This window comes from Chanodichthys erythropterus, chromosome 17 (assembly GCF_024489055.1).
Source record: "Chanodichthys erythropterus isolate Z2021 chromosome 17, ASM2448905v1, whole genome shotgun sequence".
In the NCBI taxonomy this organism is placed as follows: Eukaryota; Metazoa; Chordata; class Actinopteri; order Cypriniformes; family Xenocyprididae; genus Chanodichthys; species Chanodichthys erythropterus.
This window is the reverse complement of record NC_090237.1, coordinates 35,940,016-35,959,618: the sequence shown is the minus strand read 5'-3', so window position 1 is coordinate 35,959,618 and position 19,603 is coordinate 35,940,016. Positions and strand designations below refer to the sequence as shown.

Below are 19,603 nucleotides of genomic sequence, written 5' to 3'. Positions count from 1 at the left end.
ATGAATATTCTTAGCTTTTTGTGAATGATTCACCAGTCCAGAAATGTTTGTCTGCATAATCAAAATATAAAAACTTGTTCCGCCTGTGACACAACATTCCCTTTTTGGCTGATGTCACCAATCTCCCTTACTTCTCAACCCCTCCCTTCAAACAACCTTCCTGCATTCTACTGGAAAACACCCACATTTATGATCTAATTGATTCTGTGCAGATGAAATCAAGTCCAGCCTCCCATTCTTCAACAGTGACAGTCCTGTTAGTCCTGTTAAATGGGTTGCAGGTGGCATTTCACATTGACTTGATTGTCAAAAAACAATATTTCATAAAAAAAGCTGCTATCATCAGGTCTTCATACATTGTGCTTATTGGTTTACAGTGAAAGGGGGGCTCGTGTGAAGTGCGCTCAAGTGTCTAACTACTTCAGGGCATGTTGGGCCGTCGGCACAGAACAGAATGGCCTTTTGTAGCACAACAGTACGACTCTCTGTCCCTGTACCCTTCAGTCGGCCACAATGGAAGCCCCCTCTAACGGTGCAGAAGTGTTAGCACACTCTGAGCAGGCAGCCTGAATGAAGTCCCTATGAATGAGCGGCCAGAGGACTGTGGGAATAGGTGGTGGTGGGCCGGTTTTGAATGGGAGTTACTGTGGAGCGAATATATACAGAGGAAAGGAAGGGTTGCGGTTTGTTTTTATGTGGCACTGTATGTCTCGGTGGATACTCTAAATAGATTAATGTAAATGTATGTTAATGTAAATTGAGATGGTTGTTTCCATATTATTTTGGCTTTTAATTCCTTTTTTTCTCTCTCTTTTAAAAGAAGAGTTCACCCCAGATTATTTACTCACCCTTGAGTCATTTCCAAAATGACCTTCTTTCTTCTGTGGAACACTATGGGGATATTGAAACCAATGATACAGAAATATAGTATCAAATTAGTTTTGCAGTCATTTGGGGGTAATTTTATGTACTTTTAGGGGTGTTATTTTATACATTTTTGAAGCATGATAGCTCTCCAACCATTTGAGCTGTATAGAAAAGGGCAACATGAACTTTCTGCTAAACATCTCATTTTGTGTCCAACTTTAGGTTTGAAATTATACAGGCAGGAATGATGCCTCCATGTGGCTTGTTTCTGTTCTAAACAATCAGACTACAAATTTTGAATTGGGGGATGAAATTTTTCACAGGCAAGATTTGAATTTGAGGTGCCATGAGCACCATGGCTTAATGTGTATAAATTATTGGAACTTTTTTTTTTTTGGCTAAACTGTTTTGGGGCATTTTAGTGGGCAGTCGACATTATTACATTACAATTTGAATAAATTTGAATAAACCTCTAACACTACGTATTAAAGTTGCAATGAATTAGCGATAGATCTTTTCATCCATATTTGGATGTACATCCAAATGTAACGAATTATCAAAAAGAAAACATATAGGGCAGGATTTATCCACCGGTTGTTGATTGGATTTTTGAGATGCAGGCATTGCATAGATAAAAATATACAATGATGAATCGGTCACAATAAGATCTACAATATGGATTTACAAAATAGCGTGAATTTTCATTCCATGCCAACTTCTCTCACAGTATTGTCCTCCCGCAAAAAAGTGTTCCCCGAAAATAATTGCATTAGCTTGTAAAACATTGACGTTTTGTCGCAAAACTATTGCGTTCCTCGATAACATTACTGAAATATAGGGCCCCATTTTTAACGATCTAAACGCATGGTCTAAAGCGCACAAGTGCACTTAGGGCATGTCCGAATCCACTTTTGCTAGTTTAAGGAGGGGAAAAATGGTCGCTGTACCTGGTGCATGGTCTAAAAGGGTTGCCCTATTCTCTCAATGAGTAATGGGTGTTTTGGGCGTAACATGCAATAAACCAATAAGAGTGTCATCTCCCATTCCCTTTAAAAGCAAGTTGCACTCGTGCCATGGCGGATTCACTATTTACATGCCGGAATTTGCAAGCAGAAAAACTGAGCACTTCTCTAGCGAGGAAACGGATCTAAGGTTAAAGAGCGCAAACAGACCATCTACTGGACAAGCTGGATTCCACCAAAGCATTTTTTATCTTTATGCACACAATAATAATCTTTTACATTGCAATCCTTTTATTTTTAATATTTGGCATGTTTGTGTGCAGCCTACACGCGTTGTACACTCGCATATAGGCGCAAATTACTATCACTCCCTTTAAATAACAAAACAAATATTGCGCCTTTGACTTTAGACCAGGTTTCAGTTGGTCAATGGTGAAGTCTATTTCAGTTGCCTCAAAATAGCCACACGCCAACAATGCACCTGAACACACCTCGTTGTCAGACCACCACGCCCATGGGCACACAATTGGACGCAAATGCGCTATTTAAACAACATGGCACATGGTGTAAAAATGATAACTGCGTCGGGCTGAAACTAGCAAAAAACATTTGTGTCGCGCCTGGCACTGTATGATAGGGCCCATAGTTTTTCTATTACTTCCATCACAAAAGTTTTGAAAGTAAATGCAAAGTTTATCGGGGGAACACAAAAGTTTTAAGAGAAAACGTTTCATTACATTGTCCTATTAGAGGCTTCAAATTGTCGCCTGGCAGAAGATATGTTAATGTTGCGAGCATGATTCAAACTTACGTTGCCCACGTGAGCACCAGGGCTCAATGTGTCAGCTTTTGCTAAACATTCATTTTTACTTCTCTCTTTCACTGGTTGTTAGATCAATCTATTATAGGAACTCTCCTCTAGTTTGCCACGATGTCGAATGAAACAAGCTGCTGCCCCAGGCATTTTTTCATAGGCGAAACTGTTTACTTTTCCCACTATCATCAGCCCTTCAGAGAACTCCCCTGTTGATTCTCTCTCATCCCCTTATTTTTTTGTCTCAACCCCCCTCCTACTCTCACATTCCCTCCTGACTGTGATTTTCAAACTCCCCTGCATGTGTTGTTTGTCTGTGCGTTCATCTGCTCTCATTCTTCCCTCCCGCCCCATCTGAAAGCTTTCTGCTTGCTGTTTATGGTCGCTCTGTGACGGAGGCCACCACCAGAGAAAGAGACGAGAAAAGGAAATGAGAGGGGGAAGGCAGTGTCTTTCATGTGTTTGTGGCGTGTGAGGTACGTAAAGAGCTTGTTCTCGGTACAGCATGATGCGCCGTGTTGAACGAGGGATTGATTTATTGTTTTGTTTGCCTGCTGTCCGGGTGCAGCCGTTGCTGACTTAACAGAGATGGTGAGAATATATGCACAAGTAAAGCTATATGTGTTTACTACAGGCTGTTTATGGCGGTGTTTCTGCCCACTATTGTTCACACAATTTACTCTTAGTACAAGTAGTTTATTTGAACTTTGTGTGAATTGCCTTTATCTCTATTTGCACTTTATGTAAACAAGATGCTAACTATTTACTTTTGGTGCACAGCATGTAAATCAACATACGCTTAGTCTAAATAGCATCTGGGTCAATGAGCCAGAAAAAAATGTAGTTTAAAGGTGCCATCAAATTGAAAATTGAATTTACCTCGGCATAGTTGAATAACAAGAGTTCAGGACATGGAAATGACATACAGTGAGTTTCAAACTCCATTGTTTCCTCCTTCTTATATGCATCTCATTTGTTTAAAAGACCTCCGAAGAACAGGCGAATCTCAACATAACACCGACTGTTACGTGACAGTCGAGATCATTAATATGTACACCCCAATATTTGCATATGCCAGCCCATGTTCAAGGCATTAGACAAGGGCAGCCAGTATTAACGTCTGGATCTGTGCACAGCTGAATCATCAGACAAGGTAAGCAAGCAAGAACAATAGCAAAAAATGGCAGATGGAGCGATAATAACCGACATGATAACATGATAACATGATATTTTTAGTGATATTTGTAAATTGTCTTTCTAAATGTTTCGTTAGCATGTTGCTAATGTACTGTTAAATGTGGTTAAAGTTACCATCGTTTCTTACTGTATTCACGGAGACAAGAGCCGTCGCTATTTTCATTTTTAAACACTTGCAGTCTGTATAATTCATAAACACAACTTCATTCTTTATAAATCTCTCCAACAGTGTAGCATTAGCCGTTAGAGAGCGAGAAATTAAAGGGGCCGCAGCCTGAATTGGCTCATTTCTAATGATGCCTCAAAAATTTTTAAATAATTAAAAAAAATCTATGGGGTATTTTGAGCTACAACTTCACAGACACATTCAGGGGACACCTTAGACTTATATTACATCTTGTAAAAAAAAAAAAACGTTCGATGGCACCTTTAAAAGAAAATCTTATTGAAATATAGATTAGAAATGTTCATAAGTTTTCTATAGATATGTAAGGTACTAAAATATCAAGTGGTGTAACCAGAATAAAACATTCTACTTTTCATTACACAACTTAATCTCAATTTCAAACCATTTTCATGTTTTTCAATACTCTAGTGTATGGAGTCCCGCACACAACGAAAGGACAAAAAATATATATCATGGCCACAAATTAAGATTTTTTTTTCTCGTTTTAGTAAATCATGGCCCTGTTGTACTAATTCGCTCTTTTCTTTTGATTTAATTAAAACAAGGGAATGAATTATTACAACATGGCCATAATTTTGTAAAACGAGGGAGCAAATGATCATATCGTGCACACAATTAACTTAAAACGAGGGAACGAATTAGTAAAACATGCTGACATATTAGTAAGTTGTGGGCAGGAATTGTTAATCTTTTCTATGGGAAGGCTTGGGTTAGTGGTTTGAACAACATACTTTTCAGCCAAACATTTCCCTCTGATTGTAGTTGTAGTCAATGATTATGTTTAGGAACATTGTTTCAAGACCCACAAAAGATGTTGATCTCTCTTGCTGAAGAAAAACAGTCACTGTTTGGAAACAATAATGTGTCTGAGGATACGTCTAAGAGATGATTAGTGCTTTGCTCCGTCTGCATTAACAGGTGTGTGTGTGTGTGTGTTGTGGTTGTTTGTGTACATGTGTGAGTTACTGAGTGGGTCTCGCTGTCAGAGTGTGGAGAGAGGTCATGAATTGAAGAAAAGAGGAAAAGGAGATTGCTGAACCCTGACTTCCGTTTCGTGTCACCACTGAGAGCTCGGGCCAGCAGTTTCTCTCTCTCTCTGTCTCGTTCGCTCTCACACCCTTGTTTTGCCCTTTCACCCTCTCGGATTCGCTCGATTAGATTTGGAGCATTTATTAGAAAAACTTTACAATAAGGAAGGAACTAATCTAAATTAGAACTTAAAGCTAGTTTAATATTTTTACTTGAATACTCTTTCTTTTTATTCCAGTGAAATGTGTAGCGACTGTAAGCCATCGGTAGATTGACTTCCTGAAAAAGCTGTGACTCTGTGGTGCTTTAAAACATGTTTCTGTTTTTTGAACGGTCCAGTGGTGTGAGTTTGGGGCAGGACTATTTGCTGAATTAGTCATTTCATACATAGAGCAGTATATAATTGTTTTACTCAACAGAATAACAACTGAATCACCACATCACATATAATGTTATATAAATAGATAAATCAGAAGCAGCAGCAAGCATAGCAAGAAAGTTCTCAAGACGAAGCACAGTTCTTCTCTGGTCACCCCACACCAGTTGATTTTTGGCTTTTGACAGAGCATAACTGACAATACATTTAATAGATTGATTATATTTAACTTTTTAGGTCATTCATGTAGAAAACAATCACATAGAAACAAACCAAAAACCACTTGGAACACTTTAGCAGCCACCTACAGCACACAACAGACAGACACTATTCATATTTTTGTATGTAAATATCTTTTGTGTGTGTTTGTATGTGTGATTGTGCTTAGTATCATTAGTAGCACAGAAATCAGGCCTGCATACTTAATGACATAGTTCACCCAAAAATGAAAATTCTCTCATTAATTACTCATCCTCACATTATTCCAAACCCATAAGATTTCCGTTCATCTTTGAAACACAATACTTTTAATGAACTGAGTGTCTATGAAATGCAAAAACTTGCTGGCAGAGGCTATTTTCATACTCCGCCCACCATGATCTGATTGAGACAAAGTTACAAAAGAAACTCATCTGATAACAGAATCAGTGGTGTGGAGCGCAAGGCAGATGGCATTAGCTTTTGTTGCGAGTTTGAAATTTTCTGAACTCATTCTTCTCCCATTTCCCATTGCATATCAGCTCGGAAAGGCATTTATTTTAAATAGTTTCAAAAAGTGCCAAATGGGTATTCAGTGCTGGGGTATGGTTATTGTATGGCTTCAGTGACAGGGACAAGTAATATCCCAATAAGGCAATATTCAGTTATGATTTTGAACTGAATATTATTCCAGGTGCAAATAGTGCAAATAGCCTCACTTAGTGCAAATAGCCTCCGTCTTAAATGAAACCTGAGAAATTTCTGTCCCTCCATTCAAAGTCCATTCCACAATTTTCAAGCTTCAAAAAATGTATATAATACATAATTCATATGAATCAAGCAGTTTAATCTAAGTCTTCTGATCAATGTTTATATGTGAATAAAAGTCTAAATTATATGTGAATAATTGTGTCTCTTTGGAAGACTTGAATTAAACATCTTAGCTCATATCAGCTCAACACATATTACTTTTGCAATGTCTTTATGAACTTTTTGAAGTTTGAAAGTTTTGGTATAATGGACTTTTAATGGAGGGACAGAAATCTCCTCTTTATATCTGTGTTTCAGAAATGAACAAAAGTCTTATGGGTTTATTAACAACATGAAGGTGTCTAAATGAGGTCTCTGAACCTCTAAGCTATTGACTTCATACAGTTCTTAAAGAACCATATAAAAGATTGCATGATGAACACAAAAGCAAAAAGGCACTTGGTCGATGATGTCTGTAAGTTCACTTCTCTGTAGAGCATTGGCCTAATTACAGATCTGGTGTCATCCAATTTATCAGAGCTTTCCCAGCTGCTCAATATCCATTTTCGGAGAGACAATGTTTTTCCGTGCGTAAGTGTGTTTTGTTTGTGTAATCCACACCCTTCGAGGAATTCCACTTCCTCAAATGATCAGGCAAGGCCCTGACATTTGCTGTTAAGATTTTAAAGATTGTGTGTGTGTGTGTGTGTGTGATCAAACTGGAAAGTGCCACTCACTTCCTCTGAAAAACAAAAGTGTAGTCAGGGGGAGAATATTTTTTGTAGAACTGAGGCCACTAGCAAATAGTTTTTTTCATAAACCTGTCACGATTGTGGATTACTGTTTTGTTATTCTGTTCTGTTAGTTCTTGTTTTGCCTAATCTGTTCCGGTTTCATTGGTTTCTAATTATCTCCTAGTTTGTTTCTGTAGATATAATCATCACCTGTCAGTCATTATGTTCGTCTTGTATTTATACTTTTTACTTATACGTTTCAGTTTATATGGTTTTCATTTTCATACATGTTCTAAGATATCTCCTGAGTTTTTGGAACATCAGTGAGGCAGAGAAGGATCCCGAGCCAGAACCAGATGCCTGGGTATTCTCTGAGCCGAAGCAAGCTGCCCAGTCCAACTCAGAGCCAGGAGAGGACCACTGCCTGATAGATCTGTGGTCCATGGATCCAGTACCCCTCCCTAGTCCCTACCCATGAGTCTTCACCTTCCACTCTGGTCCCGTCTGGCCATCTGGATGCTCTGGATCCATCCGGAAATCTTCCTTCTCCGATGTCCCCGCCTGACTTCCTGTTCCCACAAAACCCTCAGCTGTTTTTTTTCCAGTTCCCTGAATCAATTGGTGCCACTGGTTCATCCAGCATCTTGGCTCGGACCCCAAGGCTTGCTCCATGCATCTCTTCGGCTTTGCCTCTGGCCTCCTGTCTGCCTGCTTAACTTAAGGTTGAGCCCCCGGCTTCACATCAGGCCTCCAGGCCCTTGTCTTCACCTCGACCTGTCAGCCCGTCAGCTCCGCCCTGGATCTGCACTCCCTCGACTCTGCCGTGGCCCGCCAACCCTGGGACTCCATTGGGCTTCCTCAGCCTCGGTCAGTCATCACTCTGCCTCTGGTGTGGACTTCCGGGTCTCTGGCTGCGCCTCGACACTCCACCCCTTCGGCTTCACCGAGCTTCTCCTTCCCTCCGGCTTCCCCATCTTCCTTACACTCGCCCCAGTCTGCCGAGCCCCCATCTCCGCTTCGGCCCCGCAAGCCAATAGCTCCACCTTGTGCTTCCAGGCCAGGGTGGTTGCCCTGGTCCATCAATCTCTCTGCTCCGCCAGATACCTCATGCACCCTGGTTCCGCCACCGCCGCCCAGTCCCCAGTTTCCACCTAGCCCTTTAGTCTAGACTCCACCCTGGCTTCTCCTGCCGTCGGCTCCACCATCTCATGCAATTTTTTCTTTTCAAGTCATGCAAATCTTGTTTTAAAGATGTTTAGATGTTTTCCAGTCATAATAAGAAAAGTAATATTTACAGCTGTAATTTAAAATAAAATTGTTTGAATTATTTGTTTGAATATTTTTTTACACTGAAACATTTCAATAGTAATATTTCTTGTTATTTCTTGTAATGTTTTGCAGTATATAGTAATACATTTTATTATTATTATTATTTTATATCAATATTGATATATAATAACAAAACCTTGGCAAAATTGTGTAGCCATACAATTTTTTTTTTACATTTTTATAAGAAAATCACAATTAGATTTCCCCCCAAATCATGCAGCCCTATTTTTACATGAGAAGTATTTGTAGTCATCATTCGTCCGTGAATGCACTCATATTTTAGCAAGTCAGACAATGTAGATTGTGTGTGTAATTATGTATGTGTATGTGATTATTTGTACTTGGACCTCACCCACGTCTGCCGGCGACAGAATGTCTGAGCACCTTCATTTGAGCGACTGCAGACCGATGATGGCCTGCTCTCGGACTTGCGCTGTTTCCCACCCTTTCAGTTCACCCTTCTTCAGTATTCTTCTCACTTGGATCCAGTAATGCCCATGCTGGCTGTTCAAAGCAGGCTTTGTTACCTCATCTTTCCCTCGGATGGTCTCTGAGGGCTGACAGAAACTTGTGTGGCCCCGCTAGTCTCTTAATACCCGTTCAGAGAGTGTGTGTTTGTTCTTGTTGTATGGCTGGCGCTCTCTCCCTTCAAGGTGGCTTTGGGTTGGCTTGGGTGGGTTTCTCGGGGCAGGAGTGTGAGGGTATTTCTAGCTCTCAGGGGCAGAGGTTGGGCTATGCCAGCCTTCCCCCACCGAGCTGTTTCCTTTCAAAAACACTCCTCAGGAAACCACTTCAAACAATCACATTCCGCACAGAGAAAGGTCCGCACCACTCCTGGAACTTGGGAAAACCTCTCCCTTCCCCTCATAAGGCTACTCTTTTTCTCCGTCTCGCTCTCATTAGTGAGTCTCCATCTCGCCGTATGTTTCTTGTTGGGTGTCAACTTACACATACGGGCAATTGTTTGCAACCTTTGTTGCTATCATATCTTTAAGTATATTATATGTAAGTAAGCCCTGCTATGATCAGTGTTTGGGGTAACGCATTACAAGTAACTTGGGTTAGGTAATCAGATTACTTTTTCAAGTAATTAGTAAAGTAACACATTACTTTTTCAATTTAAAACAAAATATGAATAGTTACTTTTTAAAATAAGTAATGCACATTTATTGACTAACAGCTCTCCTGTCCCCATGTTGATTGAAATAAAGTGCAGAGGTGTTGTGTGCGCTGTGTGAACATGATGATTATTGTAGTTCTAAATGTGAACATGCATTTCCTCATCTCACTTGCACAAAAACATTGATTATTCCTCAAAATTAATGCAAGTAAAATGCAATCTCAGGATTTTATGCAAACCTGTAATAATTAACTATATTAAATTACAGAAATATACTTTATGTACTTAATCTCACTTTATTAACCAAAGTTTTTGCTGCTGACCTTCAATGATCTAATTTTAACAATACTAATAAGCAAGAATTATTTAGAAATAAGAGTGTTGAACTTCGTTCTCCTGTATCCTATTCTTCTTTGATCCAAAACACAACTGAAAGGTTTGTTTGAACTGCGCCCTCTACTATCTAGGTGTAAATATGCATTTCCTTCAGCTTGAGGCTTATTCATTTCAGGTTTGGTCTTCACACAGCTCTAATTTGCAAAATGCAACTAGAAGGCATGAAGACATTAAAGTCAGCATGAAACGAAATTTGGGATACTAGTCTTTTCTTCCCTATTGTGACATATATCCGGCTTCTCAAACTGGAGAAACGGGTGGGACATGATTTTGCCAATGGGGAATTGATTGGATGGTTGAATGGTTTGCTATTGGTGGATCTCATGTGAGTGACAGGTTGTCCCGCCCTTGTACCAGTAAACATAATTAGAGAGGAGAAGAGCTGCAAGGGGGAGGGGAAGTTATGTTGTTTAAAGATTACAAGGATATATGAATTTGAACAAAAATATTGATGTGCATGGATAAATCGTGCAATGTTCCATAAAAAAATAAGAATTGTTAATTTGATAACATGGTGACTTTAACATATTATAAACATGAACATCAGAATTTTCTGTAAAGCTGTTTTGAAGCCATATGTGTTGCTTTAATACTGTATATTTTTAATAATGAATTCATAATATTTATTTATATTACAATGTGAAATGTAGTCTTTAGCAAATCTCTAAAGGAATCTCCATTTTTCATAACATGCATTATAATCTTGTGATGCCTAAATTTAATTTAGCTAAATTTACTGTAGCATTAAAATGGATTGATTTTATTTATTTATTTACTATTGTTAATATCATTTGTAAATGTTTGGTATTTGGAATCAGTCCAAATTTTTTTGTTTCATCCCTACAGTATCTTTTCAATATTATCCCTTTAGTGATATCTGAGAATGTGTAGATTTATTTTACATGTGACATTCTATGCAGCTTTGATGTTGGGTTGAAATATTCAAGGACCTTGCATATAAACTTCAGCCCCTGTTTCATAACATTGAAGTATGTTTAGATAATATATCATGTTCCCCTTTAAAAGTATCATGGCTGATTTAGAGAGACCTTCACTTTTCCTCCATTGCGTCAAGGCTTTAAAAAGTCCTTCATAAATAACAATTATAGCTTGTTTCATGACCTCTATGTGCATGTACTGTAAGAGCTCTCTCTCTCTCGCTCTCTCTCTGTTATTATCTCCATATTGCCGTTTATTGTTTGTGCGTCATTGTGTTTCCTTGTCATGTTGCACAAATGGTCGCTCGCTCGCTCAGTCCTAGTGACCCCACACAACCTTGTGGCTGTTTTTGCTTAAGGCTTCTGATTGGAGAGTTCTCTATCCATTTAAACAGCTTGTGAAAGGATACAGAACATATTGATTTAATTAGTGATAGTTCACTTGATGGGTGCCTTGTTGCCATGGAGATGGGATGGGCAGTGAGTGTATGATGGCCTTTAAACAGAGCTGTGACCTTTTAGCCATCTTTCACACATACACACATGAGTGGGATTTTTTTTTCACCTGACTTGTCTTGTCTGATTTTAATTTATTAAAAAGATACAGATAACAGTACACTTGATTACAAAAAAAAACAAAAAAAAACAATGACTTTAATACACCACATGTATGACACAGTGTTGTTAATGTTAAAGAGGACCTATAATGCCCCTTTCACGAGATGTAATATAAGTCTCTGGTGTCAGCAGAATGTGTGTGTGAAGTTTCAGCTCAAAATACCCCACAGATCATTTATTATAGCTTGTCAAATTTGCCCATATTTAGGTGTGAGCAAAAACACGTTGTTTTTGTGTGTGTCCCTTTAAATGCAAATGAGCTGCTGCTTCCGGCACACTTTCCAGAATAGGGTGGAGCTTTAACAGCTCAACAACAACAGACTCAGGAAGTCTTTTAGAAATTTTAGAATGAATCTGAATGGTTAGTGGATAAACTGATGTAGCTGCTGTGGAGTTGATTCAACTCATCCACCAGCATGTGCCGTCATGTTCATCTTTTGTACAAATCCAAAATCCAGCATTGAATTGATCCTCGTTTGTGAAGCAGTCCGGTGTAAAATGACGGCATGTCAACAACACTCCACTACAACAACTCTTCCTCTTCTCTAAAGCAGCCCAACATGGCCTCGCCCCCTTTGTTGTGTGTTCTCGATGGCGGGGTTTATGTAAATTTTAGGGTTTGTGATGTCACCAACCTGGGAAGAAGCTTGTTGTAGTCCCTACCAGCCGTTTGTTGTAGTCCTTAAAAAGAGAGTTCTTTAAAAGAAAATATCTCCCTTTGCATTGAACTTTGAGCATCATAACTTTGCAGATGTTGTTTATGATCAAAAAGCAACATTACACACTAACTAAAGTTAAAAAAGTGAAATCATAATCAACCACCCCTTTCACTAAAACTAAAATGAAATAAAACTGAAATAAAATAAAATATAAATAATAAATGAAAAGATTCAGTTGAAGTACTAACAAAAACTAAATTGATCTAAAAATAAAGCTAAATAGAAATATTAAAAAACCTAAAAAATAACAAAAGTACATAAAATTTCTTAAAAACTAGTGCTGTTAAACTGATTAATCACGATTAATCGCATCCAACAAATGTTTGTGTGTATATATATATATATATATAATGTATATATATATATGTGTGTGTGTTAAATTAAAAAACAGGATATGATATTATCCATGTCAGAAAGTCTCTGGTCATTTGATCTTTTTTATGACATGAATCTAGATCAAGTTGTGAAAAGTCATGTGGTAAAACTTCCCCAAAATCTTATTTATGATATTTATGAATAAATAAATAAATAAATAAATAAATAAATAAATAAACGTTTTTCCTTGCAAAATATTTTTAAAAAACTGGAAATTTGAAAAATAATGATTCTGATGTGTTAACTCACATGTATTCAAGGTAGGGCAGTAACATGTTTGTGTATGGGTTCGGCACAGCAGGGTGAATAAATGAAACTATTTTTTTCTTTTTTTTTTATTAAACAATGTTTTACTGAACAAACTGTGTCTCCGTCTTTAAATGTATCCAATTATAATTAAAATTTCTGCTAATGCTGTAAACTATTAGGAGCCCTATTAAAGGTTGCAATTAACAACAGAGCCCATATAATTAAATTCAGTTCTATTTATTTTTTCATAATCATCAACACTCAAATAATAATAAATGTATTTATTGTAAGCATGTACATTACACATAAGGCAGTTTTTGCATTAACTTCTGTTTCTCCAATTCGTTGTTGAAATATAATCATTTACACAGTGGCTGTCATAACTTGTTTTCATGACGGATTTATTTAGGCCTTACATTAACTAACAGGTTAAGTTAAATATAATTAATAGATAGGCTAATATAGTGCATTTATTTAGCGAAACAGTTCATTTCTCTAGCGAACTAACAAGCTGTTGACACTGAATGGCTTTGCTGAGGTAAATGTAATACTATGTGACATATTGTTTACAAAGTGTTTTTCTGACATCTTTCCGCTGTTGAAACACTAAGTTGTACTGTATCTTTCAACGTACCTTCATGTTCATTCTGTAGTAGTGAAGAGGAAAAGATGATCGCGTTCACTCATGCTCCGCGCTCATGTCACATTGAAAAACGGTATTTATTGTTTGAATTTGGTAATAAAATGGACAGAGTTTGAAGTAACAAAACACAGAGCTTATTGCGATTATTGGTGGTCAATGCTGGTTAAAAAATAGGTTAGGCTAAAAAGCCCACCCCCTTCTGGATTGGAGTGTGGATCGCCTGTATTCGTCGTCATACTGCATGAACCAAACCGTGGCGGTTCAGGACTGATACATGTACCGTTACACCCCTAATTCAAGGTGTATGGAAAATACTACTTTATACAAGACTTGACATTTTTAAACTTTTGTTGAAATGTGGCTTTTCTGGTAAGCTTGTCAATTCAGTGGCGAGGTCATTTTGTGAGCTATGAGTGTCTTCAAAGAAATATTCAACACAAATATTTAAGAAATATTTATTAAACAGGAGCGGATTATTGAGTCATACAGACTGCTTCTGAAATGATGATGGTTTACAGAAGAAGGGTGATAAACGAATAAAAGAGAGCCTGAACGTGTGTCTGATTAGAAGAGAGTGAGGTGGAACAGATGAAGATGAATATTTGGCAAGATTTCAGCATTTCATTGTTAAAACATAAATACTGTTGATGAATGGACGTTATGCCACCTTCAGGTCCTCATAAAAAGTCCTAATTATGACATGATGTGCATTCAAGTTGTTGGACATGTTAAGCAATTTCATATGTCATGTCTTTTTAACTTATTGTTCAATAACAAGAAGTTTCTTAGTGCTAATGCATCAGAAATAAATGCAGATGTTTGACATCTGGTTTCAAATGGTTATCCCATATCCCCACAACATTTACCAGTGGTTCAAGCCACAACTGCTGATTACTGTAAGTGTCTTCAGTGACTTCTTTTTTTTGTTTTGTTTTACAACTTCCCCATATGCATGCGTTTCACCGTTACCCATGAAACCGAGGTAGGAGTCTCCTTTTCGGAAGTGAGGTTTATCTGTTCCTCACTCCCAGCAGCTTTCCCTCTCCCACGGTAGCGACCTGCCCTTTCTGGGTCATGTTAACAAAACATTGGCTTTCCTCCTCCCCGTTCTGCAGTAGATGGTTTATTCCAGTCATTCCACAGCAGTGGCACCAGTTCACTTCTGCTTTTGCATTGCTGGTGTGTTTTATACCGTGTTGATGAACGGTAAGTCCATCAATGGTTTTGTCTGGGCTGCTGTAGAATGTAGTTGCTTGTTGGAGTCTGTAATGACATTCTCTATCTGTTATTATATAAACTGTGGCTATGTTTAAAATGCAATACATACTGCACTGTGTACTGCATGCTGTATGTACTTTGCTTGTTTAATGCTATCATCTTCTGATTATTTTGCATTTTGACTCTAAATTTAACGTTTGGCAATTCAGTCAAATAATGCATCAAGAAAGAGATGTTAAAATATCCCTAATGTTTAATATCTTTAATATCTTATTTTACTCCAACAAATATTTAAAATATATTGTCTTTATTTTCTATCTACATTAATTTGGAGATTAACTGTGAAATTATTACAATACAAATATATAAAAACTCCAATGCTTTTAATTACCGAAAAAATTTGTGATTTAGAGTTGTCAAAAGTACTGACTTTGGTACCAAGTCGGTACTGAAATTTTAAAAATGTGACGCTTTAAGCGCTGTTGAGCAGATTCATAAACACCTCTGATTGGCCATCGTATTCACACGCTCATCAAATGTTTCTGTGATTGGCTTCAATGATCAACGCGTTTGAAAGCAGGCGTCTATCGCGGACCAGTCCACCGATAAACGCCACTTTCAAAATGCTTTCAAACTCAAACACTTCCGTTTGCTTTCAAACGCTCCCATGCGTTGATCATTCTAGCCAATCACAGACATATCTGTTGAGTGCATGAACACAGTGGCCAATCAGAGGTGTTTACGAATCTGCTCAACAGCGCTCAAAGCGTCACATTTTTAAAATTTCAGGGCCGACTTGGTACCAAAGTTGGTACATTTGACAACTCTAGTGCGATTATTTAGTTACTTTTTTTTTAATCGATTGACAGCACTAGATTAATGACAAACGTTTTAATTTAATTTTTTTTCCCATAAAAAGTGGTTTAAACTTTTAAAAGTTTCATTTTAAATCCTAAAAGTTTGTTTATTTTCAGATTTAAATTACACAACACCATTTTCAACTAAAAACGGAAAACTTTGTATGCATTTTTTCCTTTCATTTACGAGACAACAGTGTTTGGGGGGCTGCAAACACAAAATTTTGAAAACGAGATTCAAAGTGGAAGTTTTTGAAAACGATCGCCTCTATGTAAACTACAAAAATGCAAATTTGTGAAAATGATGACATCATACGCATACAGTATGTGTATTACGTGTTCGGTCTATAGGTGCGTAGGGTTTCTTTACAAAATGACATCGCCAACTACTGGCCTGGCAGCAGAATACAGCATTTTTAGTCATTTTTGCAAATCTGTGTGAACAAGAGAACGCTTTGACAACGTTGTCATCTGTATGCAAAAAAACACGAAGGAAAAACTTATGTCGTGTAAACATACCCTTAGACTTTGAATAACAGATTCCCAGTGTGACCCTTCTGATCTCCACAGAATGTTGTAGTTCACACATCACCGTCATTATGAGTTGTGTGTGGAATGTGAAGGATTCTGTAAACTGAGCTGAATATCTCCAGCACTGATAGAGGTCATTTCTTGTTTATGAAAGCTAAGAACAGCAAGTAAAGCAGAACAAACACCTCTTTCACTGTTGTTTACATGCCAGTGATTATCTATCATGCCATAATTTACTGAGCCCTGTTCTAGATTGTTCATCACAATGTAAATGGTCAGGTGTACTCATTGCACTTTTGTGATGCATTGTATACAGTAGGTTCAGTACATTTTGTCAATCATGGTAGTATGCTATTTCCAACATAGACTAAAATACTGAATTTCACATGACACCACGTCATGAATGTGTCAGTTACAGTTCAAAGAAGAACTTCAGCACTGGTGTGCATGGGTAGTTTTCACACCAAGGTGTCCTACATAGTTTTTCCTTCCTCTGAGTCTATGTCTACACTAATTTTGGCCTTCTATCCACACTGAGGTGCACACAAATACAAATGTATTTGCAAAGGTTGTCACATGATATGATGAGTATTATACCCGTAGATGTCTTATACCGGAATGTGTTTGCTATGTGCTTTTCTCTTTCATTGTTTCTAAATGCATGTTTACTTAGATAAATGTTCTAATTCTAGATATTTCTAGATAAATGTTACTTTGTACAATCTTTACATTACATTACTGAAAAGATGGCAGAAAATGTACTCAGAATTGCTGTCCTGTGGCAAAGGCTGAAGGCAATTGCATTTTAGACCAAAAATGAATTAGCGATTGAGTGTGACTTGGACGCAACAGTATAGTGAGATATTCTGCTAATAAAATGACCATGCCAGAAGAATAGTGAGCTTTTATTATGTTTCACACATGTGCAGTAAAATGATTTGAGTGTTTTTTGACATTTCAGTGTTAATGAGAAGCTTCTGTGAAATACTTGAAAACACTAGTATGAAGATTTTTCAGTGTTGGGGGTAACACATTACAAGTAACTTGAGTTACGTAATCAGATTACTTTTTCAAGTAACTAGTAAAGTAACGCATTACTTTTTCAATTTACAACAAAATATCTAAGTTACTTTTTCAAATAAGTAACGTAAGTTACTTTTTCACATTTATTGATTGACAGCTCTCCTGTCCTCATGTTGAGAGAAATAAAGTACAGAGGTGTTGTGTGCGCTGTGTGAACATGATGGTTATTGTAGTTCTAGGCTTAATGTGAATGTGCATTACGAAAACATTCAGTATTCCTCAAAATGAGTAAAAACAGTGAAATTTAATCTCAGAATTTTATGCAAAATATATTAAATTACACAAATATACTTTATGTACTTAATCTCACTTTATTAACCAAAGTTTTTGCTGCTGACATTCAATGATCTCATTTTAACCATACTAATAAGCAAAAAAATGACTTTAGAAACAGATTTAGAAATAAGAGTGTTGAACTTCCTTCTCCTGTATCCTATTCTTCTTTTATCCAGAATGGCAGCACATCTTTGTTTGAGATGTGCCCTCTACTGTACAGGTGTAAATATACATTTCCTTCAGCCTGAGGCTTGTTCATTTCACTTTTGGTGTGAAAGGGCCTTTACATTTGCCAAAAATAGAACTTTTTTTGTTGTTATTAAAAAAACAAACAAACAAGTAAACCCAGCCCAGGTGAGAAAAAGTAACACAAAAGTAATGTAATGCATTATTTTTCATAAAAAGTAACTATGTAACACAGTATTAAAATGCATTACTTTTAAAAGTAACTTTCCCCAACACTGACCATTTTTAAATGCATCTGGATTAATGTAGAAATACCCTAGGCAGCTTCCATGATCAACCACCCAGGAATCTTGTCCAGTCCTCTGGAGGGAATTCTTGTGGCTATGATCTTTTAAAACTACATCCCTCTTCTCAACCACGGCCATTGCATTGCAAAGTAGTATGGGAACTTATGACAAACAACTGAAGTGTCAGTTGACTGCTTATGAGGTAACAAATGATGGGAAAATGTCAAGCCAGCGATTAGCAGCTGTGAAGATGCATGTTTGTGTGGGCTTAGCATGTGTGCATTGTGCATGCATTCGTTTCACATCACCATGAGTCAGAGTTTTCGTCTTTGTAATCTCATTTACGGTTTCCTGTAAAAGCCCATTGAGAAATAGCTTACCGAAACTCCAAATCTGGCTTTGAAGATACAACATTTATTTAACGGAGACACTAACAGCCAGGATGATTGAGTGTGGCGTTCCGGTTGAACTTTATAGCATGTTGCAAAGAGCACCCATTGCTTTCTTGTGTCTTACTTGCTCTGAGTGTGTGTGTGTGTGTGTGTGTGTGTGTGTGTGTGTGTGTGTGTGTGTGTGTGTGTGTGTGTGTGTGTGTGTGTGTGTGTGTGTGTGTGTGTGAGTGTGTGTGAGTGTGTGTGTGTGTGTGTGTGTGTGTGTGTGTGTGTGTGTGTGTGTGTGTGTGTGTGTGTGTGTGTGTGAGTGTGTGTAACCTTCAGTGCAATCATATGTCTTGTAGACAAGGTCTTTTCACAGATGAAAGTATTTAAAGTGTGTGTATTAAAGTATGTTGGCCTTAGAAAGAAATAGTTTGTATCCACAGGAATGAAAAATACAAACAATTATCACCAATGAGACTGAACAGAAAGCGAATGGAAACATTTTCCTCCTGAGAAAAATACACTAGTCTGGCATTGTTTCTTTTAAAGCTGGTACTTAAATGTAACAATTGAGAACTCCATTAAGTCCCCAAAGAGCAAACTTTGAGCAATACAGTTTCCCTCTGGTTACATCTCTGTGTTTTATGTCTGTGTTTTATGTCTGTGTTTTACTTAGCTTGACTTTCTGGAGAAATTAGGTTTCAGAAGTTATGTAAATTTAACAGAACCTCCAGGGACATCCAGTTGGAAAAACAAATCATAAAACAAACAAATTTGTTATTGTCATGATCACCGTCTGTTCCTGTCAGTTCCCGGACTACATCTCCCATCATCCTCTCTGCCACTCACCTGCACACACTTCACACTAATCACCAATCACCACACCCAGCTGCAGCTCATTACTCGGACTATAAAAGACTCATACACACACCACCTCACTGCTAGGTCTTGATTTCCCAGTGTGTCATTTCTGAGCGTTTCTGTGTTTCCTGTCTGCCCGTGTTTGATCTTGCCTGTTCCTGTTTATTTACCCGTTGCTGCCTGTCCTGACTCTTGCCTTGTATACCGACCTGTGAATGATATCCGCCTGCCTCGATCTACTGCCTGTACTCTGACTACGACTCTGCCTGTTCCTTGCTGTTCCTGTTTGCCCCTGATCGACCCAGCCTGTACGACTATGCTCACTTTGAATAAAAGCTTGCAGATGGATCTCTGCCTCAGTCCCACTTCATTACAGAAGACCTAGCCATACCCAGGTCCAGCAAGCTTTGTGAGCGTTCCCGTCTC

General features: G+C 37.8%; 1 protein-coding gene across 6 annotated transcripts in view; it reads left to right on the top strand.

Moving 5' to 3' along the window:
* The window catches only part of ece2b (endothelin converting enzyme 2b), an 89,283-nt gene that overhangs the window by 21,399 nt on the left and 48,281 nt on the right, over positions 1–19,603 (top strand). The window contains exon 3 of one of the 6 annotated variants that reach the window (XM_067366347.1): positions 3,005–3,119. The exons of 3 other annotated variants lie outside the window; for them this stretch is intronic. Coding sequence is in view for 1 of the 3 variants with exons in the window: in XM_067366346.1 (XP_067222447.1) it covers positions 3,232–3,234 (3 nt within the window). In the remaining 2 variants the exon portion in view is untranslated. Of the gene's footprint in view, positions 1–3,004; positions 3,235–14,577; positions 14,708–19,603 lie in introns of those variants that run through there. 2 more of the 6 variants (XM_067366346.1, XM_067366348.1) reach the window with 2 other exon arrangements.